A 24,590-nucleotide genomic window follows, 5' to 3' on the forward strand; every position below is an offset into this window, starting at 1 on the left:
ACCTTGTACTTTATCACTTCATGGGCATCAGGCACTTTTAATTGTGATAAGAGTCTCCACCACCCCTTCCTCCAGGCCACTCAGTGCTATTGAGGAGAGAGAAAAAATTATGTTCCAATCAGAGTTATAGAAGTCAAGTCAAGTCAAGTCAAGTCAAGTCAAGTCAAGTCAAGTTTATTTGTCACATACACATACGAGATGTGCAGTGAAATGAAAGTGGCAATGCTCGCGGACTTTTGTGCAAAAGACAAACAACAAAACAACCAAACAAATTATAAACACAATCATAACACACATATTCTTTTACATAATAAATAATAGAAGGAAAAACATTCTGTAAAGTTAGTCCCTGATGAGATAGGCGTTTACAGTCCGAATTGCCTCCGGGAAGAAACTCCTTCTCAACCTCTCCGTTCTCACTGCATGGCAACGGAGGCGTTTGCCTGACCGTACCGGCTGGAACAGTCCGTTGCAGGGGTGGAAGAGGTCTCTCATGATTTTGTTTGCTCTGGAGTTGCACCTCCTGTTGTATAGTTCCTGCAGGGGGGTGAGTGAAGTTCCCATAGTGCGTTCGGCCGAACGCACTACTCTCTGCAGAGCCATAGAATGATACAGCATGGAAAATAGGCCCTTTGGCCCAACTTGCCCACACAGGCCAACATGTCCCAGCTACACTAGTCCTACCTACTTGCGTTTGGTCCATATCCCTCTAAACCTGTTATATCCATGTACCCGTCTTAACTCTTTCTCAAATGTCAGGATAGTCCCTGCCTCAGTTGCCTCCTCTGGAAACTCAATCCATACACCCACCACCCTTTTTGTGTGAAAACGTTACCCCTCAGATTCCTATCAAATCTTTTCCTCTTCACCTTAAACCTCTGTCCTCTGGTCCTCGATTCCTGTGCTCTGGGTAAGAGACTCTGTGCACCCATCCGAACTATTCCTCTCATGATTTTGTACGCCTCTATAAGATCACCCCTGCGCTCCAAGGCGTCGAGTCCAAGCCTCTCAACCTCTCGCTTTAGCTCAGATCTTCAACCCTTCCGCCATGTAGTTTACATTTAAGCACGACTAGTGTTCCGCACTCTCTGCCTGGGCCTCTGACAATTGTTACGACACAAATGTATCTTCCCCCTTAATCTCCCCAGTCAAATTATCAGGGGAAATGGTGTGGAATGGACTTGACTTCCCTTGCACAAAGATGATTTGAGAGCCGCTGTAATTGTGGACTTGGATCAACAAGTCTAATCGGGCGGAAACCATTTCCTTTGATGTGAAGCATGAGAGTGGTGCATAATTTTCTTGAAATTAGCCTGGGCGGGCGTGATAGTGGAAAGAAAACGCCGTGCCTATCACAGCCTTAAATTTAGTTTAGTTTAGAGATACAGCGAAGAAACAGGCCCTTCGGCCCACCGAGTCCGCACCGACCAGCGATCCCCGCTCATTAACACCGTCCTACACACACTGGGGACAATTTACATTTATGCCAAGCCAATTAGCCTACAAACCTGTACGTCTTTGGAGTGCTCCAACAGCCACTGCTGCAGTATGCCCCAACTTCTACCACCAAGAAAGACAAAGTCAGCACATGGGAACAATGTCACCTATTCCTTTTCTCCAGAAATGCTGTTTGACCCTTTCAGTTACTCCAGAATTTTGTGTCTATCTTCGGTGTAAACCAACATCTGCTGTTCCTTCCTGCACAATCATTAGAATTTAGTTTAGGTACGTTTCCATATTTGAATTAGCAGGTGCATTTGGTTCAAATTCCATTGTTTTTATCATAGAAACATCGGCCATTCGGCCCTTCGAGCCTGCACCGCCATTCAATATGATCATGGCTGATCATCCAACTCAGTATCGCATACTTGTCTTCTCTCCATACCCCCTGATCCCTTTAGCCACAAGGGCCACTTCTAACTCCCTCTTAAATATAGCCAATGAACTGGCCTCAACTACCTTCTGTGGCAGAGAATTCCACAGATTCACCACTGTGTGTAAAATGTTTTTCTCATCTCGGTCCTAAAATACTTCCTTCTTATCCTTAAACTGTGACCCCTAGTTCTGGACTTCCCCAACATCGGGATTAATCTTCCTGCATCTAGCCTGTCCAAGCCCTTAAGAATTTTGTAAGTTTCTATAAGATCCCCCCTCAATCTTCTGAATTCTAGCGTGTACAAGCCGAGTCTATCCAGTCTTTCTTTCATATGAAAGTCCTGCCATCCCAGGAATTAGTCTGGTGCTTTACACCAAGCTTTGAATAGATTGTAGACACAAACAGCTGGAGTAACTCAGCGGGACAGGCAGCATCTCAGGAGAGAAGGTATGGGTGACATTTTGGGTCGTGACCCTTCTTCAGTCACTGGTCCCAGACTCTCGCCTTTTATATCCTTTTACATTTTGAAGTTTTTCCTATATTATGTAATATTCTCAAACTCTCCTTGATCATCATCGCATTCCTATTCCAAACTTGTTATTCCGAGACGTTAAGATCTTTCATTGATCCTTTGTCTCCCTGCTGTGTTCTCCATTTATGTTGCTGAGTATATGCTCTAATAGTAAGATTAAACGAGAACTTACCAGTTCGAAGTTTGATCATTATTTTATGAGGAGTACGTTGAGGGAATACGTGAAGAACCCCGCCAGGATGCATGCGTGTCATTCTTCAAAGCAGCGGTGTGAAATCACAGATAACTGTAATGACTGAACATAGTAAGATTAGAGAAGAAATACCAGTTGAGTATATGATCATGGGTGGGAGCGGAGGGCACGTATTCCCTCAACGTACTCCTCATAAAATAACGATCAAACTTCAAACTGGTAAGTTCTCGTTTAATCTTACTATTTTACTTCGGAGTCACGTGAGTGACTACGTGAAGATTTCAAAGCTCTGTGATTTCATGCCGTGGAAACGTGTCCATGCATTTCATCTACCTTACTGACTGTGGGAGGAATTGTGTCAACATAATTTAGAAATGAATCCGACATTGAAATCCATGAAAAATTTATTAACACCAAATTATAGCCCCTATTTATGGGGTAAATTAAATTACAGACCTTAAAATTGTTTCTGCAAACGTTCCAGGTTTAATGACTGGTTTATGATAAAATAGTTGGAATGTTTTTTCCCCTGACCATCCTGCTGTCTTGAGGATTTGGTCCATTGGTACATCCAACTGCATAGTTGCCGATGTAGCTGCAGCCCTGGTGGAATGTGATTTTAAAATATTAGTATCTACCCCAGCCTGTGTTAAAACCTGTTTCAGCCATCTTGAGATGGTCTGGACCGTCCCTTTTTTGTGTGGTTGCTTGTGGCTGATTAAAAGTGCCTTCTCATTGCCTCCGATGATTTTCGTGTTTCCATGTATAACAACAAATGTCTTACTATACAGAGACAATCATCTGTTGGGTAAGACCTAAATTCTATATTGAGGCCTGCTGATCCCTGTCTGTTCTGCTTAACTAATTCATAAATATGAAAGGTAATATTTCCAGATGAAGAAGTCATGTTGTCCAGTCTTAATTTATGTAATGACTGTACCCTTTGTGCCGTGACCAATGCCATTAGCATGACTGTTTTCAGTGTCAGTCTATGTAGGGACAGAGCTGTTACTGGAGACCAATTCCTTAGCATCGTCAGGACAATACTCACATCCCATATTTGAGAGTACCTGGTTCTTGGGGATTGGTATTAAAAATTCCTCTCATAAGTTTTGTTACCAGGGGGTGAGTCCCAACAGAATGATGCTCTGTTCCTTGCCATAAGTTGATAGGGCACTTCTGGCGCAGTTGATGGCACTATAACTGAGCCCCTCATCATAATGGAGGCCTGCCAGGAATTCCAGAACAGACGGGATGTTCATTGATCTGTAGGTGATGCTGTTTCTGTGACAATACATCTCCCATTTCCTGATATAGACCAGATACTGTTTTTTGGTGGACTGTCTGTGGGCCGCCGAAATTATGTTCACTGTTCGGTTCGTCAGTCACAGCTGTAGTAGAGGTATTTTTAGACTCTACAAATTAATAAATTCATATAGTTATGACATGGGTGGCTATCCCTTGTTACGGGATGAACCAATAAATCTGGTCTATTCGGGATGGTGATACATGGTTCTAATACCATGTTGAGTATCACAGGGAACCATGGTTGAGTAGGCCAATCGGGTACTACCAAAATACCAGACGCAGAGTCTTGCTGTATTTTCCTTAATACCTGATTGATGAGGCAGAAAGGAGGGAATGCATAAATAAACAATTTCCCCCAATGCAGCGAAAATGCATCTGTCGCCGCTGCCCCAGGGTCTGGTTCCCACGAAACATAGTTTGATAACTGGTGATTAAGTCTGGATGCGAATAGATCGATAGCTTGTGTTCCATACCGTGCTGTAATATCAGCAAATACTTTTTTATTCAACATCTATTTGGTGTTTTCATTAAATTTGCGTGACCTGGTGTCTGCCACTGAATTTAGTTTACCTGGTAGGTAAGTAACTGATATACAAATATGTCCCAGGATACACCATTGCCAGATTGTATTAGCCAGATTGTCACATGATGTTGATTTGTTTCCACCCATGTGGTTGATATATGCTACCACGGTGGTATTGTCAATCTGTAATCTAACATGCTGGTGATATAACCCAGAACAATATGACTTTAGGCCATGGAATGCACCCAACATTTCCAGGTAGTTTATGCCCAGTGTTAGTAATAATGATGCCTCCTGTGCAGTCCATCTACCTCCACAGCTGGAGATGGAATTGGTGGCACCCCAACCAAGTGTACTGGCATCAGGTTGTAGCACCATAGAAGGGTTGCTGATAATGATTGGATTGAAACAAAGCAGAATGTTATCTTTCCACCATTTTAGTTCCATTATAGCTTTGATTGGTAGCTTCATTGGTCTGTCAAAATGACCAGCACTAATTTTGAGTGCTTGTATTTTTGCTCTCTGTAAATTTTGGTAATGTAAAGGTCCGAATTGTGTGGCTGGAAAAGCAGCCACCATTTTGCCAATTACTTTTGCTACCAATCTGATGGACGGTTTACTGATGTCAATGAGGTTATTGCAAGCCTCTATTAAGTCTATAGCCTTTCCCTTTGGCAAAGTCACCGACATGTGAACTGAGTCAATGGTGAACCCCAAATAGTCCATAGTAGTGGAAGGCGTTAATTTAGATTTAACTGGATGGATAATAAACCCCAGTTTTTCAAATAACTGTTTTGTGGCTGTTACGGTTTGTTTGGCCAATTCCAAAGTTTTGCCCACAATAAGTATGTCATCTAGATATGCCATGACCATGTGTTTTCGTTTCCGTAGAAACGCTAGGGCTGGTTTCAAAATTTTTGTGAACAGCCTGGGGGCTGATGTTAACCCATTTGGCAGCGCTCTATACTGCCAGGGCTGTCCCATCCAGTTGAATTTTAAGTAACATCTGTGGTCACCTCGTATAGGCACTGAATAGTAAGCATCTTTTAAATCGATGCTAGCCATGAAGTAACCTTTGGAAATCAATTGTTTTGTAGTAACAAAGGTTTCCATTTTAAAATTAATATATTGTACAAATGTATTCAATTTGGTCAAATCTATGATGATGCGATAACCACCATCTTTTTTGTTTTTGGTAAAGATATTGGACACGAATTCTAGTGATTCGTGTTGGGATTTTTCAATTACCGCTTTTGCGTAAAGCCGCTCCAGTTCAGCATGCGCTTCTGATTTTTCTTTACCTGAAAGTACGAACATTCGGTTCGGTACATGCTGAACTGGAGGGCTGTATTTGTGTATGAATTCTATGGTATATCCCTGGATACTGCTTAAAATATAAGTGTCGGTAGTTAACATAATCCATGTATCCAGAAAGAGGTGTAATCTCCCCCCAACCTCCATGCTCCCTGCAATTTGTAGGGAACCAGACCCACCTACCACCATAGTTACCAATGGCAGGTTTACTTCTTTTTGTAAATCCTTCGTTGATGTTGAGGCGCCGGTGTCTGGGTTTGTGGTTGGGTTGGTGTTGGAGATTTGCGTATCTTCCAAAAAGGCCGGCCTGGGCCATGGCCTGAAAAAGACTCATGTTCGGTGTACCGGACCTTTGAGCTTTCACCAGTTTGTTTTGTTCTACTGGTGGGTGCGTAAGGGTGCTGTTTATGGCCGTAGTAGGTTTTTGATGAAGTCGCTTTTATGAGGCCCAGGGTTTTTGCCTCCTCATCGAGCTCCTTAACTTGCTTCTATAGGTTACCTCCAAATGGTAAAATTGGTGGTTTTACATTTCCAGGTTTGCACAGACCTGTGAATTTTGGGTTTAGAACAGGTCGGATGGCACTCTTCCTGATGCTGTTTATTTCATATTGTGTGTTGCAAAGCAGTGCCATTGCATCCTGTTGGTCCTGCGACAAATCCTTCTCATCTACTGTGCGGGCGAAAACTGTTATTCCCGCTGTTAGGAGCTTTAGTACCTTTTGGAGTTTGACATCCATGCCTCTAACTCCTGCTCCGATATGTTTCCATATGTAATTATTTACAACAGGAACATTCAGGGATATACAGTTACCCAGTGCCAATACAGCCTGTTCCTGTAGCTGGCTAAAGGACATATAATCTAAACTGGCAGCTAGTTTTTGTTCCAGGTTTTGGCCAGTCTGGTCTGGCTGTATGAAGTTGGACACCATGTCCAGTAGATTTTCACGTTCCTGCACCCACTGCACACTTGATTTCTCTTCTGCAAACCCCTCTTCAGGATCAGCCCAGAAATGACCCCCAGTGCTCCCCTCTAACGAGGGAGATGCACTGTGCAGCCCTACAAGAAGTGCTGCTGTGGGTTTAACATAGTGCCCACAGTGACTAGACTCCATCTCCCGGAGCCTGTCACGTTGGAACAACTGCTCCACCCACCGCTCCATCCGACTCCAGCGCTCACGGTCGCTGGCCGCTCGCTGCTGCTCTAAGTCAGACTCATCTGAGTCAACGACTTTGTTAGTTTTTTGTTTTGCCTTACCGCCCGGCCGCGGAGTGGATCTGGCCGGTGCGGAGGCGAAGTCGGGCACAGCTGTTCCCATTACGGGTGATTCATGTGCCGCTGGCCGCTGCTGGCTGCCCGCAACTCCGCGGTCCTCCCCCGCCAGCTTTGTCGCAGCCCTCGTTGTTTTCTTTGATGTGTCCATTGACTCCCCACCTGTAAATCAGTATGGGAACAACATAAAAGACTGCAGAGTATCTCTTACCTGCAGGTTCCGGCTTTTAAAACTGCCACTGCGGGGGAACGTCGTTCCACTCCGCCTGACTGTTTCGCAATGCGTGTAGCGATATGACACCCATGCGTCCTGGCGGGGTTCTTCACGTAGTCACTCACGTGACTCTGAAGTAAAATAGTTGTTGCTCCATGCATTCTGATCATTGGACAGTGAAGAACTGAAACAGTTACAACCACGCCGATCTATGATCGAAAGCTCATGACAAAATTACCCATGTCGCATTTTCTGCATCTTTGATTAGCCACAACAGTTTGCAGCTGTGCCTGGTTTAGTGGAGCAGAACTATTCTAATTGATTTTTTTTTCACCCAGTGTTAAATCATTGATCCAAAACAGCGATCTCCGTTCCAGTACGTGTGTTTTTTTTTTTTGCATTAGCAATATGATGTTTAGCATTGAGTCTTAGAGGCATGGAGCGTGGAAACAGGCCATTCAACCCAACTTGCCCACGCCGACCGATATGTAATAATAATAATAATAATATATTTTGTTGCCATTGCACAGAGGTACAACGAGATTTGTACCGATGTAATAACCTAATTAACTAAAAATTTAGACACCCAGAGAAACAAGATTTCTAAAATAAAAACACAATAGACATTTCTCTGCCACAGAAGGCAGTTGGAGGCCAATTCACTGGATGTATTCAAGAGAGAGTTAGATTTAGCTCTCAGGGCTAACGGAATCAAGGGATATGGGGAAAAAGCAGGAACAGTGTACTGGATGATCAGCCATGATCATATCGAATTGCGGTGTTGGCTGGAAGTGTTGGCTGGAAGGGCCGAATGGCCTACTCCTGCACCTGTTCTCTATGTTTCTATGTACCTCTTGCTTGAGGGGACAGGGGAGAAGAGGGAGTGAGGTTCATCATTGATTATGCTGGTGGGAATTTCTGGTCGCATTTCACCTTTCAACATCTAATGCACGAGACAGGTATTGCATTTGACATCGTAGTTAGCATGATGAACGTGGGCCGAATGGCCTGTTACTGTGCTGTGCTGTTCTATTGACCTTAGGAGAACACCTTTGGTCATGTCATCCTTGTGGCTCTGTCATTGTCAGTAATCCCATACATGATTTCAAATCCTACGCTATTTGCTATTACATAGAAAAAGTTTTGCTATTACATAGAAAAATAGTAAACATAGAAAATAGGAGCAGGAGGAGGCCATTCGGCCCTTCAAGCCAGCACCGCCATTCATTGTGATCATGGCTGATCATCCCCAAACAATAACCCGTGCCTGCCTTCTCCCCATATCCCTTGATTCCACCAGCCCCCACAGCTCTATCTAACTCTCTCTTAAATCCATCCAGTGATTTGGCCTCCACTGCCCTCTGTGGCAGGGAATTCCACAAATTCACAACTCTCTGGGTGAAAAGGTTTTTTTCTCACCTCAGTCTTAAATGGCCTCCCCTTTATTCTAAGACTGTGGCCCCTGGTTCTGGATTCGCCCAACATTGGGAACATTTTTCCTGCATCTAGCTTGTCCAGTCCTTTTAAAATTTTATATGTTTCTATAAGAATCCCGCTCGTCCTTCTCGACTCCGGTGAATACAAGCCTAGTCTTTTCAAATTAAATTTGGTGCATGACACTAGTCTCAAAATGAAAAAGCAAATATCATCAATATCCATCAAAGACAGCCAGATTGTTGCTATAATCCATCTGATCCCAGGTATGATTATGTTGACATACAGCATGTTGATTGTTTGCAAGCACTGGGCCTGTACTTGCTGGAGCTTTGAAGGATAGAATAGAATAGTTTCTTTATTGTCATTGTAACTTGAACCATGTACAACAAAATTTAAAAATGTCAGCCAGTCAGTGCACCATTCAAACATTTCTAAAAGCTAACGATACATACAAGGTAAAATATTAAAAGATAAACAACTAAATAAATATCACGAAAATAGCACGCATAAACACCCAACCCTCCATCCTTCTGTACCACAGTCCCTTAGTTTGTCTTGCACCTGCGTTCCTTGGCGGCTACATTTAGTGCTTTTATAGCAGTGACGGCAACAGTTCAAACAGGGAGTGTCCGGGGTGGGAAATGTCCTTTATGATACTCTGGGATTTTTTGGTGCAGCGGGAACTGTGTAAGTCCTCCAAGGTAAGGAGAGCGCAGCCGACAATCCTCTGGGCGTTGTCAATGGCCCTCTGGAGCGCTTTCCACTGAGCCGCTGTGCAGCTGGTGTACCACACGCATACACAGTATGTTAGTATGCTCTCAATGGAGCACCGATAAAAGGACAGCAGCAGGGGGCACCTCATTGAAACTAACCGAATAGTGAGAGGCCTCGATAGAGTGGATGTGGAGTGGATGTGTCCACCAGTAGGAGAGTCTGGGACCAGTGGCCATAGCTTCAGAATAAAAGGACATACCTTTAGAAAGGAGATGATGAGGAGTTTCTTTAGCCAGAGGGCGGTGAATCTGTGAAATTCATTGCCACAGGTGGCTGTCAATGGATATTTTTAAGGTGGAGATTGACAGATTCTTGAATAGTAAAGGTGTCAGGGGTTATGGGTAGAGGGCAGGAGAATGGAGTTGAGACAGAAAGAGTGATCAGGCATGATTGAATGGCGGAGTAGACTTGATGGGCCGAATGGCCTAATTCTGCTCCTAGAACATATGAACATGATCCATTCAACTGTTTTCTCTTGGATCATCTGTTTTCACTTCCCAGACAAGCTGATATCTGCCTCGAGTACTTTGACAAATATAGTGACTGTCAGTTACTAAAAGCTAGTCAATTAGCAATCAATTAAGAATTGTTAAAAATGCTGGACTTGCCAAGAATATCCACACCACATGAATGTTTAGTTATTTAGTTTAGAGATGCAGCACGGAAACAGGCCCTTCAACCCACTGAGTTCACTCTGATCAGCGATCCCCAAACACCAGCACCAAACAGTATTCATGTTATTCCCTTTATCATGTACCTGTATACTGTGGGTGGCTTGTATGTAACCATGTATTGTCTTTCTGCTGACTGGTTCGCACGCAACCAAAGCTTTTCACTGTACCTCGGTACACGTGACAATAAACAAAACTAAACTCTCCTGCACAATAGGTGCAACTAGTCACAATTTTTACTGAAGCCAATTAAGCTGCAAACCTGCACATCGTTGGAGTGTGGGAGAAAGCGGAGAACACTCACATGGTCACGGGGGAGCAAGGACAAACTATGTACGGACAGCACCCGAGGTCAGGATCGCACCCGGGTCTCCGGCGCTGTAAGGCAGCAACTCTATGAATGAAATTGACTGCACTCTCTGGCACATTAGATAGTAGTTAAAACAGTGTGCTGCTGTGCATTTGTACCTGTGACTTCACGCAAGCATGGCTTGGTAAACGAGTCTATGTCCATTAGCTGTCAAGGGAACTAATGAAATACCAACTTGTTCAAATACACACTCTCTTATAAAGTGCATTATAAAACGGTCTCCCACATGTCTAAAGAGTGTACAAAGGTTTTATTTTCCCCATTTCCACAGCAAATACTCAATCTTGGCGAGAGCAAATGCAGACTGGGTGGTCGTTTTGTGGAACACCTTTGCTCAGACCACGTGAACCAACCCGACCCCCCGGTTGCTGGACAGTTTAATTCTCCTTCCCATTCCTACATGGACCTTTATGGCCTCGGTCTCCTCCATTGTCAGAGTGAGGCTAAACACAAATTGGAGGAACAGCATCTCATATTTCGCTTGGTCTGCTTACAGCCCCAGTGGTATGACGAGTGATATCTCCTACTTCAAGTAGCCCCGGGGGGTGGAAGATTGCAACCTTCATATGGTCCGCTCTGTTTCAACGAATGCAATCAACCTGCAAAACCTATAAGGCCTCAGCATGACATAGAAACATAGAAACATAGAAATTAGGTGCAGGAGTAGGCCATTCGGCCCTTCGAGCCTGCACCGCCATTCAATATGATCATGGCTGATCATCCAACTCAGTATCCCGTACCTGCCTTCTCTCCATACCCTCTGATCCCCTTGGCCACAAGGGCCACATCTAACTCCTTCTTAAATATAGCCAATGAACTGGCCTCAACTACCCTCTGTGGCAGAGAGTTCCAGAGATTCACCACTCTCTGTGTGAAAAAAGTTCTCCTCATCTCGGTTCTAAAGGATTTCCCCCTTATCCTTAAGCTGTGACCCCTTGTCCTGGACTTCCCCAACATCGGGAACAATCTTCCTGCATCTAGCCTGTCCAACCCCTTAAGAATTTTGTAAGTTTCTATAAGATCCCCTCTCAATCTCCTAAATTCTAGAGAGTATAAACCAAGTCTATCCAGTCTTTCATCATAAGACAGTCCTGACATCCCAGGAATCAGTCTGGTGAACCTTCTCTGCACTCCCTCTATGGCAATAATGTCCTTCCTCAGATTTGGAGACCAAAACTGCACGCAATACTCCAGGTGTGGTCTCACCAAGACCCTGTACAACTGCAGTAGAACCTCCCTGCTCCTATACTCAAATCCTCTTGCTATGAAAGCCAACATACCATTTGCTTTCTTTACTGCCTGCTGCACCTGCATGCCTACCTTCAATGACTGGTGTACCATGACACCCAGGTCTCGCTGTATCTCTCCCTTTCCCAATCGGCCACCATTTAGATAATAATCTGCTTTCCCGTTTTTGCCACCAAAATGGATAACCTCACATTTATCCACATTATACTGCATCTGCCAAACATTTGCCAGCTCACCCAGCCTATCCAAGTCACCTTGCAGTCTCCTAGCATCCTCCTCACACCTAACACTGCCCCCCAGCTTAGTGTCATCCGCAAACTTGGAGATATTGCCTTCAATTCCCTCATCCAGATCATTAATATATATTGTAAATAGCTGGGGTCCCAGTACTGAGCCTTGCGGTACCCCACTAGTCACTGCCTGCCATTGTGAAAAGGACCCGTTTACTCCTACTCTTTGCTTCCTGTTTGCCAGCCAGTTCTCTATCCACATTAATACTGAACCCCCAATGCCATGTGCTTTAAGTTTGTATACTAATCTCTTATGTGGGACCTTGTCGAAAGCCTTCTGGAAGTCCAGATACACCACATCCACTGGTTCTCCCCTATCCACGCTACTAGTTACATCCTCGAAAAATTCTATAAGATTCGTCAGACATGATTTACCTTTCGTAAATCCATGCTGACTTTGTCCAATGATTTCACCACTTTCCAAATGATCCAATGATTTCACCACTTTCCAAATGACATGACATCCCTGCTTTTATATTCTAGTCTATATTTGTTTTTTTATGCGTGCACAATCAAATAAGATCAAATAGAACAAGTTGACCAACAACTTTAGGCTGTGCACGCCATACGCAAGAAGAAGAAGTAGGTAGCCCCGGCATTCCCTCTCTCTCTATCCCGCCCCCACCCAAGTCTTACAAAATTCTTAAGGGGTTGGACAGGCTAGATGCAGGAAGATTGGTCCCGATGTTGGGGAAGTCCAGAACAAGGGGTCACAGTTTAAGGATAAGGAGGAAATCCTTTAGGACCGAGATGAGAAAAACATTTTTCACACAGAAAGTGGTGAATCTCTGGAATTCTCTGCCATAGAAGGTAGTTGAGGCCAGTTTGTTGGCTATATTTAAGAGGGAGGGAGATGTGGCCCTTGTGGCTAAAGGGATCAGGGGGTATGGAGAGAAGGCAGGTACAGGATACTGAGTTGGATGATCAGCCATGATCATATTGAATGGCGGTGCAGGCTCGAAGGGCCGAATGGCCCACTCCTGCACCTATTTTCTATGTTTCTATGTTTCTATGCTTCTCATTTTCACCATACAAATGGCTGACAATGGCCTGTTTCCTTTATCATCGTTACTATTTTGCATATCATTCATTCATTGTTCTTCATCCCTCCACATCACCGTCTATATCTCTCGTTTCCCTTATCCCTAACCAGTCAGAAGAAGGGTCACAACCCATAATATCACCCATTCCTTCTCTCCTGAGATGCTTCCTGTCCTGCTGAGTTATTCCAGCTTTTTGTGTCTACAATCTATTCAAAGCTTGGTGTAAAGTACAATTATTGATTAGACTGCAACTGGGCAATGCTCTTCCCGGTGCCCTTAAATAAAATGATTGACTTTGTCAGGCGTGGAATGTGCACAGCCGCCAGCAGTATGTGTTTTTGATAACCACAGCTGAGCTAATAGTATTTTTCTCTCCTCAACTTCCATCGCTGTGACTCAGAGCGGAAAGAGAGATTGTATTGAAAATGGTTCTCCTGGGATCTCATAAAATGTCTGTCCACCTCCAGAAATATAAAAGCAGTTATAGCCTAGATTATAAGATCATAAGTGATAGGAGTAGAATTGGGCCATTCAATCATGACTGATCTATCTCTCCCTCCTAACCCCATTCTCCTGCCTTCTCCCCATAACCTCTGACACCCGTACTAATCAGGAATTTGTCTATCTCTGCCTTAAAAATATCCACTGACTTTGCCTCCACAGCTTTCTCAGGCAAAGAATTCCATAGGTTCACCACCCTCTGACAAAAGAAATTCCTCTCCATTTCCTTCCTAAAAGACCGTCCTTTAATTCTGAGGCTATGACCTCCCGTCCGAGACTCTCCCACTAGTGGAAACATCCTCTCCACGTCCACTAGATATAAACAAACTAAATATAAAAAAACAAATATAGACTAGAATATAAAAGCAGGGATGTCATGCTGAGGCCTTATAGGTTTTGCAGGTTAATTTACTTATGTAAATTGTCCCTAGTATGTCAGATAGAACTGGTGTACAGGGGGTCGCTGGTCAGCGTGGACTCGTTGGGCCGAAGGGCTTGTTTCAACACTGTATCTCTAAACTAAGCTAAACTAAAAGCCAAGAGCACAGCCAAGTAGTCCAATCTTCCAAAGTCTTGGCAAGAAAAGAAGAATACTTCATTTTCAGTTTCAGGTTTAGTTTATTCCTGGGCGTGCAAATTTCCGAAGATCTTTCCTGGACCCAGCACACCCTTGCAATTATAAAGAAGGCACATCAGCGACTCTGCTTCCTGAGAAGATTACGGAGATTCGGCATGTCAAAGAGGATTCTCCTAAACTTCTACAGGTGCATGGTAGAGAGCATTCTGACTGGTTGCATCGTGGCCTGGTTCGGCAACTTGAACGTCCAGGAGCGAAAAAGACTACAAAAAGTTGTGACCACTGCCCAGTCCATCACCGGCTTTGACCTCCCCACCGTCGAAGGGATCTATATCAGTCAGCGGAAAGACAATACATGATTACTATCGAGCTATACACCATATAGAGTCACATGATAAGGGAATAACGTTTGGTGCAAGGTAAAGCCAGCAAAGTCCAATCAAGGATAGTCCGAGGGTCACCAATGAGGTAGATAGTCATAACATAAATAACTAATAAAATTTAGATTTAGATACCCCGAGAACATGGTTTGTAAAAGAACAGTAAAACAGTCAAAACATTCCACCAGACTAAAGTGCAGATGTGTCTGTGCGACGTGACCATCCGAGGGAGCCAGTCCAGGGGGGGTGGGGGTGGGGGGCACTCAGCAGGGCCGGTTCAGAGCCGCTATAACTCTGGGAATTAAGCTGTTCCTGAGTCGGGAGATTCGGGCGTAGAAGGCCTTGTAACGTCTGCCGGAGGGAAGTAGTTCGAACAGTCCATTACAAGGATGTGAGGAGTCTTTATGGATGCTGACGGCCTTCCTTAGGCACCGTGTGTGGTAGATGCCCTCCAAGGCGGGTAGCTGTGTCCCAATGATCTTCTGCGCTCTGTGGACGACGCGCTGAAGAGCTCTCCTCTCCGACTTATTTACTTACTGCCTATTATGCCTCCTGGCAGGTAGGGCATCAACGAAGGTCCTCCACTCAGTAGTGTTGATTCCTTCAGTTGCTGTTTCCGTAACATATTTGTTTTACGAGACAGGGTTGTTAGCCCTGTGTTCAACCTCCAACCTGGAGGACCAGTGGATCGCTCTTTGTCTGGTCTCAACCCTTCGACCTGTCCAGCATGGGAGACCCTAACAGGAGACGAATCTCCCACTGGCATAGCTCTAGGGATCGTGAAACGCTCCTCAGGTTGGTACTTATTAAATCTTTCCCTTCTCACCTTAAACCCACGCCCTCTAGTAATTGATTCCCCTAACCTGGGTAACCTGTGCATTTACCCCCATCAATTCCCATCACCTCTCAGCCCCCTGCAGTCCAATTAATAAGGTACTGGACTGCCCAACCTCTCCCGACAGCTCAGGCAAATTCATGGCAACATCCCCATACATCTTCTCTGTACCCTTTCCAGTTTCATGGCATCTTGTTGAACATCCTACCTCACTCAATAACCAAAAATCTGTAGCCTCCTTTTGTTCTGGTATTTTATTTAATTCACATGTTTAATCGACAATGTTTTATTATTAATGTTTTATGTGTCATTCCTAACTGTCACTGTATGTGATGTTGTCACTTGCGGGCGGAGCACCAAGGCAAATCGCTTGTATGTGAATACTTGGCCAATAAACTTATTCATTCATACATTGATTAATTCATTAATTTGCCCTCCATCAGATTCATCTCATTCCAACTCTGATGTCCTAAATATATAAAAGGCAAGCTCACTGATTAATGAAAACTCTACTCTTTGGTCTACGTTGGTTTCCCTCTCAAATCCATCCCCACTTCACCTCTCCCTTACCTTAAAATGCTTCACTGGTTTAGTTTAGTTGAGTTTAGTTTAGAGATACAGCGCGGAAGCAGGTCCTTCGACCCACCAAGTCCGCGCCGACCAACGATCCCCATACCCGAGCACTATCCTACACTCCAGTGGGCATTTGACAATTTTTACCAAAGCCAATTAAGATACATACTGTACCTGTACGACTTTGGAGCGTGGGAGGAAACAGGAGCACCCAGAGAAAACCCACGCAGGTCACGGGGAGAATGTACAAACTCCGTACAGACAGCACCCGTAGTCAGGATTGAACCCGGATCTCTGGCGCTGCAAGGCAGCAACTCTACCACTGCGCCACCGTGCCGCCCTTTATCAAGTTCTTTATCAAATAATTCTTCTAATTTGGTATCAGCTTTTTGTGATGACATCCTCTAAATCCTATTGAAGTATATTTCACTGCCAAAAAAAGCTCTATTGATGCATGTTCATACTATTGTAATATTTTACTTATACCCTACATTGGTTGAGTATCAATGTATCTTCAAATAGAGATATTACACATCTTCAAGATCTTACACAAGTTTCAGTTTCCAGCTACATGGATAGGAAAAGGTTTAGAAGAGTATTGGCCGAACGTGAGAAAGCGGTACTAGTACAGATGGGGCACCTTGGTCGGCATGGGCAAGTTGGGCCGAAGGGCCTGTTTCCATGCGGTATGACCCTAAGCCTATGGCTAGCATGGTACAAGGCTGTTTAGTCCATTGTACCCCCTGACATGGTGATCCAGGTCTATTCCTGCTTCTATTTTCTATAGTTGTAGATGAAGCCCAGACCATCAAGTAAACCAACCTCCCTTCCATTGACTTCTTGTACACTTCACGCTGACTTGGTAAGGCCAGCAGCACAATCAAGGACCAGTCTCTCCCAGTCGCTTGCTCTTCACCCCTCTCCCATCAAGCAAGAGGTACAGAAGTTTGAAAACGCATACCTCCAGATTCAGGAACAGTTTCTTCCCAGCTGTTATCGGGCAACTGAACCATCCTTTCCCCAACTAGAGTGGAGTCGTGACCTCCCATCTATCCTATTGGAGATATCTAATTGGATATATCATTGGATTGTCTTTAATCGGGCTATCTTGCATTAAAGGTTTTACCCTTTATCCTTTATCTGTGGATGGCTTGATTGTCATCATGTATAATCTTTTCTTTGACCAAATAGCAGGCAACAAAAAGCTTTTCACTGTACCTTGGTGCACGTGACAAGAATAATAATCTAAACTAAAGGATATTCTTGTGTTCAATTAGTCACACATTTGCTAGTCTTTCTCCATTGCTCTTCAATTGTGTTGCCCAATCTCCTTTGTAGATTAACAGCTGAATCTGCTGGCATTGCCCTTCCTACGCAATGCATTCCAAATTGCTTCAACTTGCCGTGTAGAGCAAAAACTCGCCTTCCCACTTCTTAGAGTCATAGAGTCATAGAGAGATACAACGTGGAACCAGGTCCTTCGGCCCAACTTGCCAATACCAGCCAATGTGTCCCAACTACACTAGTCCCATATCCCTCCAAACCATATCCTCTCCATGTACCTGTCTAAATGTTTCTTAAATTATGGGATAGTCCCAGCCTCCACTACCTCCTCTGGCAGTTTGTTCCCTATACCCACCACCCTTTGTGTGAACAAGTTAGACCTCAGATTCCTATTAAATCTTTTCCTCTTCACCTTAAACCTATGGTCCTCGATTTACCTACTCTGGGAAGTGACTGTGTGTTTAACCGATCTATTCCTCTCATGATTTTGTACACCTCTATAAGATCACCCCTCATCCTCCTGCGCTCCATGGAATAGAGTCCCAACCTACTCATTCTTTGTTGAAGTTTTATTTTATTTTAGTCTTTAGATATATTATTCTTGAACCAATATATTACCTTGATGTTCACCACAATTATTTTCACAGTTCCTAGTTCCTAATTTACTTTGCGGATGTATAGTAATTGTATTACGACAGCAAGCGAGCCATCAAATTGCTAGTTTGTTTCTACACTCTGGACAGCTACATTAATCTGGTCTTATTCTCAGTTTGTCATTTGCATTCAGTGCGTTACAGTTTTCCCTTTTCAGACTGCATGGTACAATTTGTACCTCGCAGCTTGGCCATTATCTTCTAGTGAACATTGCTTGCTTCTGCTTTTCACACCATGTCTAGATCATGGAGAGAATACTCTTCCAATAAGATTTTGGTGGCCTGTTACAGGAGGAAAGTTGAGGGTACGCAAGAGGTCTTCCAGAACGATATCAACAAAGAACTGCTGGTGCTGGTTTATACCACAGATAGGCACAAAGTGCTGGAGTAACTCAGCAGGTCAGACAGCATCTCATATGCCTGAAGAAGGGTCCTGAAATGAAACGTCACCAATCCTTGTATACTAAGGATGAAACTGCAGATGCTGGTTTAAACCGAAGATAGACACTAAAAGTTAGAGTAACTCCGCAGGTCAGAGAGCATCTGAAGAAGGGTCCCGACCCGAAACATCACCTATTCCTTTTCTCCAGCAATACTTTCTGACCCGCTGAGTTACTCCAGCTTTTTGTGTCTATCATCACCTACCCTTTTTCTCCAGAGATGCTGCTGTCCCGCTGAGTTACTCCAGTGTCCATTTCTACCAGTAACACTGCCTGGCTCAGGTGGTGTTAAGTGAGGTTGTATTTGGGCTCAGGCATTAGGGGCCGAAGGACCTGTTCCTATGCTGCCCTGTTGTATGTGTTGGAAGGAACTGCAGATGCTGGTTTGTACCGAAGACAGACACAAAATACAGGAGTAACTCAGCGGGGAAGGCAGCATCTCTGGAGGGAAGGAATAGATGGGTCGGAAGCCTTCCTCAGACTGAAATATAGGGATGGGGGGAAAATGGAGGAGAGGGAAGGCCAGAACAAAACAGGGCAGGCAACAGATGACTTCAGGAAGGGTGGAGTCCATAATGGCCCATCAAGTGATTCAAGCATTTTGTGACTATCTGTACTAATCTATGTTCTCGTTCTGTTTCAGGTGGATTTTTAAATCCTAATAACCCTTTAGATTCAGTGTGCCTTTACGTTTTCACGGATGATGTAGCATAGGTTCTTCTTTATGAACCATCTTTAAACATGAGTGTGGCTCAACGGCAATTTACACCCGCAATATTAACTTTCTTCCCTTTTAACTTGTTTCACGACTCGCATTAACACCTGCCAGCATCTTCAATCCGATCCTCTATCGATTTCATGCATTGTCTAGGTTACAGCAGCAGGGCAAAGACATCCCACCGGTCTCCCAACTACTCGTGCATATGTTTGGTCCATGCTAACATTAGACGTTAGAGATGCAGTGTGGAAACAGGCCCTTCGGCCCACTGAGCCCGCGCTGACCAGCGATCATCCCGTACACGAGCACTATCCCACACGAGAGACAATTTATCATTTTACTGAAGCTTATTCACCTACAAACCTGCACGTCTTTGGCGTGTGGGAGGAAACCGGAGCACCCGGAGAAAACCCACCCGGAGAACGTACAAACTCTGTACAGACAGCACCCAGAGTTAGGATTGAACCTGGGTCTCTGGCGCTGTAAGGCAGCAACTCTACCGCTGCGCCACCATGCTGCGCCATTCTGACGCCCAGTGCACTGGCATTGTAAGACGTACAGGTTTGTAGGTCAATTGGCTTTGATAAAGATTGTAAATTGTTCCCAATGTGTAGAAGAATAGCGTTAGTGAATGGGAATTGCTGGTTTGTGCAGACTCGGTGGACCGAAGGGCCTGTTTCCGCACTGTATCTCCAAACTCAATTAAACTAGCTTGTTTGCATGATATGACCCTTGGTATCCACCAAATGTCTATCTTTCCTTCCGCAGGTTTCGTTTAGAGACACAGGGCGGAAACAAGCCCTTTGGCCCACCGAGTCCGCGCCGGCCAGCGATCCCCGCACATTAACACTATCCTACACACACTAGGGACAATTTTACACATCCTAAGTGTGGTGTGCGGTCCCCAGATGAAATAATACACTGATATTTGTGAGATAATTGTGTGCCACGGCAATAAAAGTCAGGCCCATGCAACAAAAAATGTAAGAACTTGTTTATTTTGTTTCAGGGAGCTTGCAGGTCAGATACAGGCTGGACAGTAACAAACATCCTGACATCTTCAGTCTCAACAGTGGAAACCTTGCAGATGGACTACTCCACAGTGTCAAAATCGACCAAGAAGGACCAAGTGTCCATGTTGAGGTAACATAGAGACGAGAATAAAATGATCCATTGTTATCTAGGGACTGGCCAATGCTCAGATCAACATGGTTTCAACAAACAATTGTGTTCCTAATGCCCCATGTCCCACTTAGGAAACCTGAACGGAAACCTCTGGAGACTTTGCGCCCCACCCAAGGCTTCTGTGCGGTTCCCGGAGGTTGCAGGTGGTTGCCAGAGGTTGCAGGTAGTGGAAGCAGGTACGGAGACTGACAAAAACCTCCAGGAACCTCAGGGAACCGCACGGAAACCTTGGGTGGGGCACAAAGTCTCCAGAGGTTCCCGTTCAGGTTTCCTAAGTGGGACAGGGGCATAAGAGGTTTATCAGTTGACAATTCAATTCAAGACAGACACAAAAAGCTGGTGTAACTCGAACTGGAGTAACTTTAAACCGAAGATAGACACAAAAGGCTGGAGTAACTCAGCGGTACAGGCAGCATCTCTGGAGAGAAGGAATGGGTAGATGTTTCGGATCTCGAAATTGGCTTTAGTAGAATTCTAAATTGGTCCGAGTGCGTAGGATAGTGTTAATGTGCGGGCATCGCTGGTCGGTGCGGGCTCAGTGGGCCGAAAGGCCTGTTAATCGTATCTCCCAACTAAACTAAACTAAACTGAAGAAGGATCTTGACCCAAAACATCACCCATTCCTTCTCTCTAGAGATGCTGCCTGTCCTGCGGAGCTTCTCCAGTCTCTTGTGTCTACCTTTGGTTTAAAACAGCATCTGCAGTTCCTTCCTCCACAATTCAATTCAAGGGTTCATTTGCAAAGGGCAATTTATGTAAGCTGTTATGTAAAATTATTGTTTTATTACTTATAATGAAGTTAATGGTAATAAAATATGGATGCTACGATACGTTAATTTTCATTCCTGTCAAATATCATTAGCCGAAACCTTTGATCAGAATATTCTAATCAAGAAAAATTAGACAAAGTGATGGAGCAACTCCGCGTCTCAGGAGAATGTGATCACTTGGGCAAGTGGGTAAAGGAATGATGAATGTTGGAAGGAACAGCAGATGCTGGTTTATATCGAAGCCAGGCACAAGATGCTGGAGTAACTCAACGGGTCAGGCAGCTTCTTTGGAGAAAAGCAATAGGTGATGTTTCGGGTCGAGACCCTTCTTCAGAATCAAGAGGGTTCTGAGTCAACCCTAACCCTAACCCTAACTTCTGACATGAAATGTCACCTGTTCCTTTTCTCCAGAGATGCTGCTTGAGCTGTTGAGTTACTCCATCGCTTTGTGTCTATCAGATGAATGATTAGTCAAAATTCAAGTGTCACGGTGTTTTATTGTCATGTGTCCCAGATAGAACAATGAAATTCTTACTTGCTGCAGCACAACAGAATATGTAAATACAGTATGATATGATAAACCAGAGAGAGAAAAGAAAAATTCAGTGTGTATATATACACATACTCACAAATATATATATACGTGTGTGTATGTGTATATGTGTGTGTGTATATACGCGTGTTTGTAAATACGTATGTTTTTATATATATGCATATATATATTTATATATGTATGTGAATATATATGTGTGTGTGTGTATGTGTATATATATATATTGTGAGTGTGTGTGTATATATACACACTAAACTTTCAATTTCAATATATATGTATATACATATGCATACTCAAAAAACAAACAAAATAGTGCAATAATAATAAAAAATAGTCGATTGTCTATTGTAGTTCAGAGCTTATATGAGGTTGTAGTGTTTAACAACCTGATGGCTGTAGGGAAGAAGCTGTTCCTGAACCTGGACGTTACAGTTTTCAGTTTTCCTGTAACTTCTTCCCGATGGAAATGGTGAGATGAGTGTGTGGCCAGGATGGTGTGGGTCTTTGATGATGTTGGCTGCCTTTTTGAGGCAGCGACTTCGATGAATCCCTTCGATGGTGAGGAGGTCAGAGCCAGTGATGGACTGGTCGGTGTTTAATGCTGATAAGTGCGTGGTGTTGGTATTTGGGAAGTCAAATGAGGGCAGGGCCTTCACGTTCAATGGTTGGTCTCTGTGTGGTGGTGTAGAGCAGAGGGATCTAGGAGTGCAGGTGCATAGCTCCTTGGCAATGGCGTCACAGGTAGACAAGGTGGAGAAGAAGCCTCTCAGCTCCTTAGCCTTCATCAGTCAGGGTATTGTTTATAGACATCGGGATAAAAGGATAAAAGTGCTGGAAATAACTCGACGGATCAGGTGGCATCCCTGGTGAATCCGATGGTTCAATAATACTTGACCCAGGTAGAGTGAAATGCTTTGTTTTTGCATACAACCTAGTAAAATCACACAGCGGACCTCACCCAGCGAGTACACAAGTGTGTCCATGTTTCTGGTGCCAACAAACATTCACTCAACAGTCCCATCTTAGATACATGGATAGGTAATGATCGGGTTGGAACCCTTCTTCAGACGGAGGGAGGCAGAGCCACCAGGAGATCAGCTAAGTTAAGAAGAATTGAGGTTGATGTGTGAATGGGGAATGGGAATGGGAATGGGAATGGATTGGGTAACAGGCGTATGTTCCAAGTTGCCATAGTGGACAGAGCACAGATAATCAGCAAAATAGTCGCCCAGTCTCCACTTTGTCACCTATAGGTACATGTATGTACAAAGTGACGAAGTAGTAGTTGCTGCCTTACGGCGACAGAGACCAGGGTTCGATCCTGACTGCGGGTGCTGTCTGTATGGAGTTTGTACGTTCCGTAGTTTGTACTTAGAACCGGGTGGGTTTTCTCCAGGTGCTCTGGTTTCTTCCCACACTCCAAAGGCACAAATGGTTGTACACAAAAATGCTGGAGAAACTCAGCGGGTGCAGCAGCATCTATGGAGCGAAGGAAATGGGCAACGTTTCGGGCCGAAACCCTTCTTCAGTTGGCTTTGGTAAAGATTGTAAATTGTCCCTGGTGTGTGTGTTAGTGCTAGTGTGCAGGGTTGGCTCAGACTCGGTGGGTTGAAGAGCCTGTTTCCTTGCTGTATCTCTAACCTAAACTTAACCACATGCAAACCTTGAACAAGGATATTTCTTGTCTAAACTTCTCACCTTTTATGTCTGTGAGTGTGACATTTCTCATCCACCTTCACTTCCTCCTTGAATAGGTTACTAATGGCCAATGCTTTGTTCACTTCACTGTGGCTATTGTTCCTTTGCAAATTTAGACAGTGCTGGCAGGTTATTAGAAATACAATTGCAATCCATTAGCATTGCTTCAATACACATGCCAAAAAGCATCAGAGGTATACTCTGCAGATAGACACAAAAAGCTGGTGGAACTCAGCGGGTCCGACACCATCACTAGAGAAAAATAATAGGTAACGTTTTGAGTCGAGACACTTCCTCAGACTGAGAGCCAGGGGAAAGGGAAACGAGAGATATAGATGGTGATATAGAGAGGTATGGAACAAATGACTGAAAGATATGCAAAAAAGTAATGATGTCAAAGGAAGGTGGACAAAAATGCTGGAGAAACTCAGCGGGTGAGGCAGCTTCTATGGAACGAAGGAAATAGGCAACGTTTCGGGTCGAAACCCTTCTTCAGTCTGAAGAAGGGTTTCGACCCGAAATGTTGCCTATTTCCTTCGCTCCATAGATGCTGCCTCACCCGCTAAGTTTCTCCAGCATTTTTGTCTACCTACGATTTTCCAGCATCTGCAGTTCCTTCTTAAACATGATGATAAAGGAAACAGGCCATTGTTAGCTGAGGGCTCGGTGAAAATGAGTTACAGACAATGAGACTCAACAAGATGACTTTGAAACTAGTACAACGACTTGGGGGTTGGGGGGGGGGAGGAGGGATGCATAGAGGGGGGATCATTGTTTGGTGTGGGTCAGTTGGGCCAAAGAGCCTGTTTCCACACTGCATGTCTCTGTGACCATGGCAAAGTTGGGAAACAGTTGAGTTTTTCTCCATGAGCTCTGGCTTCCTCCCACACTCAAAAGACGTAAAGGTTTGTAGGTTAATTGGCTTTAGTAGAATTGCTACTTGGTCCGAGTGTGTAGGATAGTGTTAATGTGCGGGCAACGCTGGTCGGTGCAGACCCAATGGGGCGAAAGGCCTGTTACCCGTATGTCCAAACTAATCTAAACTAAACTGAAGAAAGGTCTCGATCGAAAACGTCACCCATTCCTTCTCTCCAGTGATGCTGCATGTCCCACAGAGTTACTCCTACATTTTGTATCTACCTTTGGTGTAAACCAGCATCTGCAGTTCCTTCCTACACATTAAACTAAACCAAACTAAACTAAACTCTGTTTTGCATGTTGAACGATTGCTTTTTCCTGTATAGGAAGGAACTGCAGATGCTGGTTTACACCGAAGATGGACAGGAAATGCTGGAGTAACTCAGCGGGACAGGCATCATCTCTGGCTAGAAGGAATGGGTGACGTTTCTGGTCGAGACCC

The 24,590-nt window shown here is 44.3% G+C and overlaps 1 protein-coding gene across 1 annotated transcript in view; it reads left to right on the top strand.

Annotated features, from left to right (window-relative positions):
• Window positions 1-24,590, top strand: part of LOC129699107 (contactin-associated protein-like 5) — a 1,038,064-nt gene that overhangs the window by 956,378 nt on the left and 57,096 nt on the right. Inside the window, exon 20 of the mRNA XM_055638766.1 lies at window positions 20,034-20,167. Coding sequence (XP_055494741.1) covers window positions 20,034-20,167 — 134 coding nt within the window. The remainder of the gene's footprint in view (window positions 1-20,033; window positions 20,168-24,590) is intronic.

Source organism: Leucoraja erinacea, chromosome 7 (genome assembly GCF_028641065.1).
Source record: "Leucoraja erinacea ecotype New England chromosome 7, Leri_hhj_1, whole genome shotgun sequence".
NCBI lineage: Eukaryota > Metazoa > Chordata > Chondrichthyes > Rajiformes > Rajidae > Leucoraja > Leucoraja erinaceus.